Raw genomic sequence first — 8,183 nt, forward strand, 5'->3', positions numbered from 1 at the left:
TCTTCCAACAATCTTCACCACTTCTGGCAGCCTTTGAAGCATGCGCAGTAGACGCTTATACCACAGTGCTGAGTGAACCGCTGGGAAGCTGGAGACACACAAAACAGTATCAATTACTTCCTCTGCTCTGATACTGCTGAGTGTTATGCTCTAATGAGGATGATGGGGTGGCAGCTGTTTCAGTGATGTGCAGTGGCTGTTGCCAGCTCAAGTACTCCTAAAATGCCCTTTAGGGACCCAAAAGGGCCCAGGGACCCCAATATACGCCTAAGGGACCCGCCCAGATGAGTCTTAGGGTCCCCAAAATTTGCACACAGGGATCCCCCGAATCCTTTTGATGCCAAAATAACACCTGTGGAATGTCAAAATACAGCCCATGGATCCCCAAATCCCCCCAAGGCATCCAGAATGCCCTTTGGGGATCAAAAATGGCACCAAGGACCCTCAGGTTGAACCAGTTGAAAATTAAAAAGGTGCAGGTTAATTTTGGGGAAAGCAATCACGACTGCTCTAAGAAGCAAAGGGATGGAAACAGGTGAAGTGTAATCTGGAGGAACAGCTCTGCAGTGACTGACCCCATGGGGATGCAGATGGGCTCCTATGTACTACTGCAAGGCGCTCAGTAGGAGGTGGCACTTTGAGCAGAGACAAAGCACGGCCAGCCAGGCCATCAGCTGTCAGTTTAGAATGTGGCAGAAGCCAGATCTGTGGAGCTGATGATTACGTGGGGAGTGGGAAGACAGGGGGCGCATGACCACGCACTCACAGACACAGGTCTTCAGTAACCTGCTCATTTCTTGCCCTTGAGACTGTTGGTCAGCACCAGTTAGTGTGACTATTACTTGATACTGCATTACTACTGCTGAGTGGACTTCTGGAGTTTTTTGAGGCATTTTCTAGGACCCCATTTTACAATTCTGTGATGGTCTGTTCATCTTTTACCACCTTCCCACTTTGCATGGAAGAAGCACAGAGTTACAGGGTTAACAGAGCCTTACTTAACCCGTGAATTAACTTACAAATTTGACAGGATTATTACACTGGGCACACAGTGCCTAAGCTCAGTCTTTTGAAATGCTATTCAAATCTACCTCAAGACAAAAATCTTAAGAATCAATAGACCTTCACCGCTAAACTGTGCCAAACATAGTTTAATTACATGTGGCTTCTTGGTTGCATGAAGACAATCAAAGTTTGTGTAAAAGAAAGTAACAGTTTGACCAAAAGGGGTTGAAGTAAGAAAAGTAAATATATATGTGTATTCAGCAGAAAGGACATTAAAAGAAATCAATAAAAAATCAGGTAATAAACTCAGTTGGTACCTCTATGTAGAATGGAATTCCCACACTACATCTGGTTGCACATAGTGTATGTAGGTGAAGGCTCACAAGATGTGATTTCTTCTACCATGCGCTTTAGCCACTGCTCTGGCATCTTGCACAGACTCTCACTACATGAAACAAATAAATAAAAACATCAGACAGACTCAAAGAAAGCATTTAGTGATCATAAGAACTTTTTCTTGCTACACGTGAACATCTCCAAGCATATTCACAGATTTTTTTTTTTTTACAGAATAAGACGGAAATTCATCCCTGGAGGTGGCTGCTGGGGACAAATGCCCCTCAGCAGACAGAAGCACCCACCCATGGGACACGACACCAGGGCACCTGCAGGCAGCGCACAGGGGCACCAGGGAAACACACACCCTTGGTGTGATCGTTTCAGCTTTATTGATGGAGTCAGGGCCGTGGTGCTGCGGTGGCACAGAAACATCGGTGGCCGGAGGGCTCTGCTGCTAACACTGGGCACAGGTCAGCAGCAGGTCCTCTTCAGAGAAAGCAACATGTCCTGGGAGCCTTTCCAAAGGGCCCTTGTAGCTGCTGTGAACTGAGGCCCCGTGACAATGATGGTAATGTTGTCATTGTGCAGCTCTGTAGCAGTTACTACCCAGAGTTTGGGTATCGTAAAGCATGCTCAGGGTACAGAGCCAGAGGTCCTTGCTGTCCAGGTGCAAAGTAGGAACGCTGCCACCTCTGATGGGAGGATACGGTCTGGTTTTGGAGGATGTTTCCCCTCGTGCAGAGGAGCAAAACCTGCTCCCCCTCATGTTGGACTTTGCCTCAAAACACAGTGCTGCCTTCCTGTCGTGACGTTGCCTGCTGCCGCTGATGTCACAAAGCACTGTTGGTGTTGAGGCAGACACAGCAGGGTGGAAGATCAGATGTCAAGAGACTGCAGCTCTTGAGGAAACAGACACCACAGTGGTTGGCTTGCTACTGAGCTAGCAAGATGCCTGTTGCCTGCACCTCAGTGCATAAAGAGAGAAAGTCATGGTGGAGCCAAGTTCTGAAAGGGTATGTTTGAACCCTCTGCAGAATGGGTTACGACCCTGAGCTTTCCTGCTTCTTGGAAGACCATAAGAGGACTGTTTATTTTTAATGAAGTGCATGCTGTGAGCCTGTTAGAACAAGCAGGAGGACCTTCCATCTTCCAGAGCGGTGTGTGCTGTCTCTGGGCAGATCAGGCTTCGTGGCACATTGGACTAGCCACCAAGATGTTTCCTTGGTATTTCCTTAGTTCCACATGGATTACCAGCATGCTTTTACATTCATCCCTCCCTCCATCTTCACCCAGTCTGCATTTGCCTGCATTTATGCAAAGAAAAGGGCCAGTGATAGCCTGGCTGCTAAAGAAATGCTGCTGAAGGGGAGATACAAAACCCCTCCTGCCTTGTGAGCTCTCGAACTGTCGGGGGATAGGCTGAAGCCTCTCTACCGCCACGGACATGAATTGTGGTCGCAGCTTTTGTTGCAAGTCCTTCTTCTATTCCCGAGTTAATCCAGAGCCCTTCGTCACTAACCCAACAGTGCCAGCTGCTGTTGTACCAAATACCCCGCTGGTGCTGTTGGTGACAACTCAGCTTATGCAGGACCAAGGCAATCCTCACTCCGGGAATGCTAGGTTCAAGACCTGCCGTCCCTACTGCTGCTCTCAGGTCTGCTGCTGAACTGCATGGGTGCCACCAGCTTCACCATCCTTTTCCTCTTTGCTGCTCCGTAGGCAAACGAAGGCTCTGAAGACAGTGGTGCTGCTGCTGCTCATGAGTCTGCTCTTGTTCGGTGAGTCTCGGTGGAACTCGGAGCTGAGGACTGTGCTTTAGGAGATAGGGCTCCATGCGCTCTGACCAGAGTAGCCCAACAAAGAGTAGGAAGAACCGAGAGAGGTGTGCCAGTCCCCCACGCTTCAGAGGAATGGGTGCGGAGGCACGGAAGGGCTCAGTCACTTCTCTTAAGGCGATGGAGGGGCAGCGGCTAACCTCCCCTGCCCGCGGGAACTGAAAAGCTTCTGCGGGACAAGGAGCATGTTCCGTGGGAAGGAATATCTGTGTACTGTGGAGCCCTCTTTCACAACCTTTTTCAAAGACTACAAGAGGAGAAACAACTATGGCACCTGGGAGAGCCAGGGAAAGGGGAGCCGAGGCGTAACTCAGCCTTAGACCAAGTTCTAAGTGTAAGGAGAGTTTTGGTGTGTGTCTAACAGGTGTTCACCACGTGGGACTGCTGGGTGAAGAAGGCCTCTGGAGGGCTGCAGCAGGATGCCAGGCCTTCATCTCCTCCTACATTCGGCATCCCCAACAGCAGGTGACGTTCAGGTTTCTTCAGATCGAGACTGGTTCTACCAGGACATAAAGTACCACTCAGTAAAACACTGTGGCTAGCGCTGGGGACAGTTGGCATCCTGGCAGGTCATTCAGGTGAAGGGGAGCTGGACCGAATATCAGTGTCTCCACAGCCCGTGGCACTGCACACAGCCGATAAAAAGAATTATTAGGCAGACTTGGGCCTGCATAGGTTCCAGCAAAGCACTGCTCTGTTGCCGTTTGTGATGACTGTTCCCTTCACTGTTGTTCCAGGAGTGTTTCCACCTCTCTGGATGGGACCAGAAGACTCAGAGGTACAGATTATTTCCTCTTGACTCGATGGTGATTTAGAGGAGCTCTGCCCCTGGGCCTCACCAGGACATTGTTTCTGTCCTGCCTCACAGAGACTTCACCTAGCACAGCTTCCTGACCTTCTCCCGTTGCCCTTTCTTCCTGTCTGTCAAACGGTCACCTATAGCTCCCCACATCCACTAGAGGACTGGGGCCACCCATCTGTCACCCTTTTGCTTGGCCTGGGCTGTTTACAGCAAAGCAGGGGAGAGAGATGGTGTGGAGAGGAACCATCTGGCAGCAGCAGCCACCTTTCTCTTGCCCTCTGTGTGTCTTGCAGCTTTCCTTGTTTATGTCTGAGCTGTTCTAGTTAGTATTTTCTATAGGGAATACCACCTGCTGCCCTTCAGATCTGCTCTTGCCTGGCTTTGATAAGACATTGGCACATGTAATAGAGAGCGTGGCGGCTTTCCGGCACACTGGAGGTGTTCCTCAGTTTCCCCAAATGTTCCCGGGCAGCCAGGAAGCTGCTGCTCAGCCTGAAACTCTAAGCACTTTGGAACTACCTCTCCCACCTGCTTAAGACATGCCTGCCCTGCCAGTCATTCAGAGCCAGGCTTCTTAACCTTGCTCGCACGCCCGTGGTGTTCCAGAAGCCAGCCACAACAGTTACAGTCTCTGTTTCTTGCTTTTCTAGGCCAGCAGGGAACGACATAGGAGAAGAACTGAGCAGAGCCCAGACCCTCAAAGAACAGCTCCAGAAGCTCCAGGAAGAGTTTTATCACCTGCATTGGAGCATAAAGGATGTCACCGAGCGTGCTCTCCATGAAGCCCTGAAGCAGTCTAAGCTCCCAGGCTTTTCTGGATTAGTAAGGGCATGCTGCAGAAGGCTCTCCTCAGAGGTTTCTTTCCTCCCTCCAGACAGTTCCCTGTCCTGGCTAGCCAAAAGGCTGGCGTGGCTGGAACAAGTGCTGTGCGTGACCACGCTTCCTTTCCTCTTGCTCCACACTTCTGTATGGGGGAAGAGAGCGCCGTGATGGGAGTTACAGTTGCTTTACTTACACCTTCCTCAGAGTAGAGCAAGCTTGAGAGGTTTCCAGGCAATCTGGGCGTTCCTCACAGCTGAGTTGAACCTCATCCCCCTAACCCTTGGCTGGCCTTGCAGGGGAGATGATTGTCCCATTCCTTTCCCTGCTAACAGGCGCTTGCCTTTGTTCTCTTCCCCAGGCTGTTCAAGAGGTCATCAATCAAGTCTTGGAGAAGCTGGAAGAAAGCCAAGTCCCAGTGACTGATTACGCCCTCAGATCATCAGGTGCTGTGCCATTGTACACAGACTCGTTCCAAAGTGCTTCCTGTGCCCACTGACGAGATGGGCCCTGGAACAGGCTCAGTGGTAGGAGAGAAAGGGCAAGAAGTCAAGGGCCACAGCGTGCCCTAAAAATGTACCCATTGACGGACTCTGGAAGCGGCTGGACTCCATCTGAAGAGCAGAAAGCCTTAGCTGACGTTGCAGCTGACATTACCACAGCCTGATGAGTCCCTGCTCTGTGTTCCAGAGGGGTCACGCCAGGAAGAAAGAGGGGAATCTCACTGCAGGAGATGGAGGACTACTTAAAAGCATTTCTCAAGTGAACAGTGCAATATTCCTCCTGACACTGCTCAATGATCGTGCTCATGTTTTAATTTCCAGGGGCTGCTGTCATTCCCGAATGCACAAGTCCATCCTTCCGGAATAGGGCAGAAAAAGTCATCTTGTATTCCCTGCCACTGGTGGATTATGTGAGATCTCCTGAGCTTATTCTTGAGGTAGGAGCACCAAGAAACAGGAAAAAAAAGCAAAAGGGGGGGTGGGGGGGGATGCGCACATGCTGCTGAGAGCTGCCTTTACCCTTATCTTTGCTCCTCAAAGCTTTCTTTTCCTGTCACATTCTTGTATGGACCCACTCACTGTCCCCCTGCTGAGTATTTCCTCTCCCAGACTGCCTCAGGTCCTCCGTTTGAGCTTCTAGCAGGCAGGCTTGGTCCTGCAGCCTTTGTCTTCCTCGTCCCTGTGCAAACTGTCAGCATGGCTGAGAGCCTGCACTGCTGGAGGGCCCCACTCTGTGTTGGCAAGCCCTCCTTGGCACTGATCGTGGGAACACACCCAGCTGCCTGCCTTCACAGTGCTTCTGCAGTGCTGAAGGGGTCTTGTAACATGTGGATTCTCACAACGGCTGCTCCGTTTGGTACTGGCAGGGTCTGACCCAAGGCATTGGATGCTGTTTGGAGCAGAGCTGATGGGCCAGATCAGTTCTTACTCCATGATGCTCATGGCAGAAACGAAAGCCGGGGCACTCTTCTCCACGGGAACGTACTTTCTTCTTCTCCTTTCAGAAGGAAAATCATCTAGGAAACTGCTGGCCCTTCCACGGAAGTCAGGGACACGTCCTCATCAAGCTCTCTGTGCCAGTCATTCCCAGAGCAGTCACCATGGACCATGTCTCAGGGCCAGAGCTCCATGGAGACAGTATGTCCAGTGCTCCAAAGGACTTTGCTGTCTACGTAAGTGATTTCTCTGAGTTGGGGGCAGAGGGTTGCTCAGCATTTCTAAGCAGGGGGTGAAGACGGGTCAGAACCCAGAGGCCTGCGGCTCCCTCTTGCCTTGCAGAAGAAACAGGCTCCTTGGAGTTGCTCCCTTTCCACTGGATTCCTCTTTTATCCAATATAGCACACAAACGGAAGCTTCTGGGCCAAGACTCTGTGTGCCCCAGGAGCCACAGGGAAAATGAGCTGGCACAGTGTCTGCCCCTTGGAACTTCTTGGCTCCCAACGCCAGTGAGCATTGGTGATCCTCAGGGATCGTTACCCTGGGAATGTCTGCTCCTTTTCTGACAGCCTACACTCGTTAAGTAGGCAAGTGTGGCAGCATGCTGGCTAGCTTCAGCTTCTCGTCTTTTCCTTGTGATTATCTTCCTTGGACTATGCAGATGAAATGAATCAGGACTTCACCAACAGAAGTTAAGTCTTCCCATGGTGGACCAGGGCACTCATGTTTTCTCCACCCCATCTTTCTCTAGGGGGTGACGGAAGAAAAGGAAGAGCAGTTCCTGGGACAGTTTGTTTTCCTGGCACCACTGAATCCCACCCAGACCTTTCGGCTAAAGGTACGGGGACAAAGAGGGAGGAGAACAGAGAGGGGAGGAGAGCAGAGGGGAGGAGAGGAGAGCTGCACTTTGCTGGGGAGAAGCTTCCGTGCCAAAGGGCTCGAGGCAGCATTCTCCCGGAGAATGCCATGTGCCATGCTGTCCCTCCTTCTGCTTTAATCTCCTAATGGCATATGCCTGGAATGCATTCTGCTTCACTTTTGGTTTTAAGCTTCAGTGCTGACAACCACCGGTGCTGAAGCTGAAATCAGCTTGGCTGTCTGGACTCCAAGTGCCTACAGGTGGCCACATCCACTCGGAAGACACTGCTACTGGCCTGCTCGTTAAAGACTAGAAATACGGGGCTTTCTGAGGATGCTGTTGTTTCTGGTATCGAGGCCAGCTAGACAGCGAGGCCATTCTGTGCCATGGCTTTCTAGAGAAGGCAATGAGACATGATAGGGACACCACTGGGTCTTCTGACAGGGGAAGCATGTGCCCCAAAGTAGGCTAGAAGTGATTGCCAATCGAGTCAGTACAATTTCAGGTAGATTCCTGAAATTTCCTTTCCTGTTCTTTTGGCCAAATGAGGTAGAGCAGTGGAAGAATGTCTCGGCCACAACCCTCCCAGGGCAGTCAGGTGTTGAACAAGTCCATTGCTGCAGCACTACGTCAGTAGTTGAATGCCAGAGAGCAAAAGACAACTCATCTCTTCTCTTCCTTTCAGAACGAGCTCTCCGGGTTTGTGAATTACATCCTGCTGCAAGTGCTGAGCAACTGGGGCCACCCAGACTACACCTGCGTGTATCGGTTCAGGGTGCACGGTGATCCTCTCAGCGAGGAGGGGAAGGTGCCACTTCGATCTGACAACAAAGCTCCTTGATTGTCATTGAGTGTTTTGCCTGTGATAATAAAGCTCCTTGATTGTCATTGAGTGTTTTGCCTGAGATGCTAACGGGTAAGAGAATTCCTGCCCTTCTCTCCACCCACAAGCTTATGGGAGACTTCCCTGGAGGGAGAGGTGATGGGAAAAAGGACTAAGAACTGTTTCCTACGGACACATTAGTTTGGGGGGTTACACACACAATGTGTGTGCAGTTCAAGTGAAAAAAGGCTCCCGAAGACTC

General features: G+C 50.9%; 1 protein-coding gene across 1 annotated transcript; it reads left to right on the plus strand.

Moving 5' to 3' along the window:
- The first annotated feature begins 2,788 nt into the window (after window positions 1-2,788).
- Window positions 2,789-7,939, plus strand: LOC133262229 (SUN domain-containing protein 3-like). The gene is made up of 10 exons (XM_061441190.1): window positions 2,789-2,998; window positions 3,064-3,122; window positions 3,500-3,644; window positions 3,917-3,957; window positions 4,632-4,803; window positions 5,162-5,246; window positions 5,625-5,740; window positions 6,308-6,475; window positions 6,991-7,077; window positions 7,784-7,939. The coding sequence occupies exons 1-10, from the start codon at window positions 2,789-2,791 to the stop codon at window positions 7,937-7,939; spliced, it is 1,239 nt and encodes a 412-aa protein (XP_061297174.1).
- The last annotated feature ends 244 nt before the right edge of the window (window positions 7,940-8,183 follow it).

This window comes from Pezoporus flaviventris, unplaced genomic scaffold, assembly GCF_033815535.1.
Source record: "Pezoporus flaviventris isolate CSIRO_AGI_PZ_B2104156 unplaced genomic scaffold, CSIRO_AGI_Pfla_v1 ptg000209l, whole genome shotgun sequence".
In the NCBI taxonomy this organism is placed as follows: Eukaryota; Metazoa; Chordata; class Aves; order Psittaciformes; family Psittacidae; genus Pezoporus; species Pezoporus flaviventris.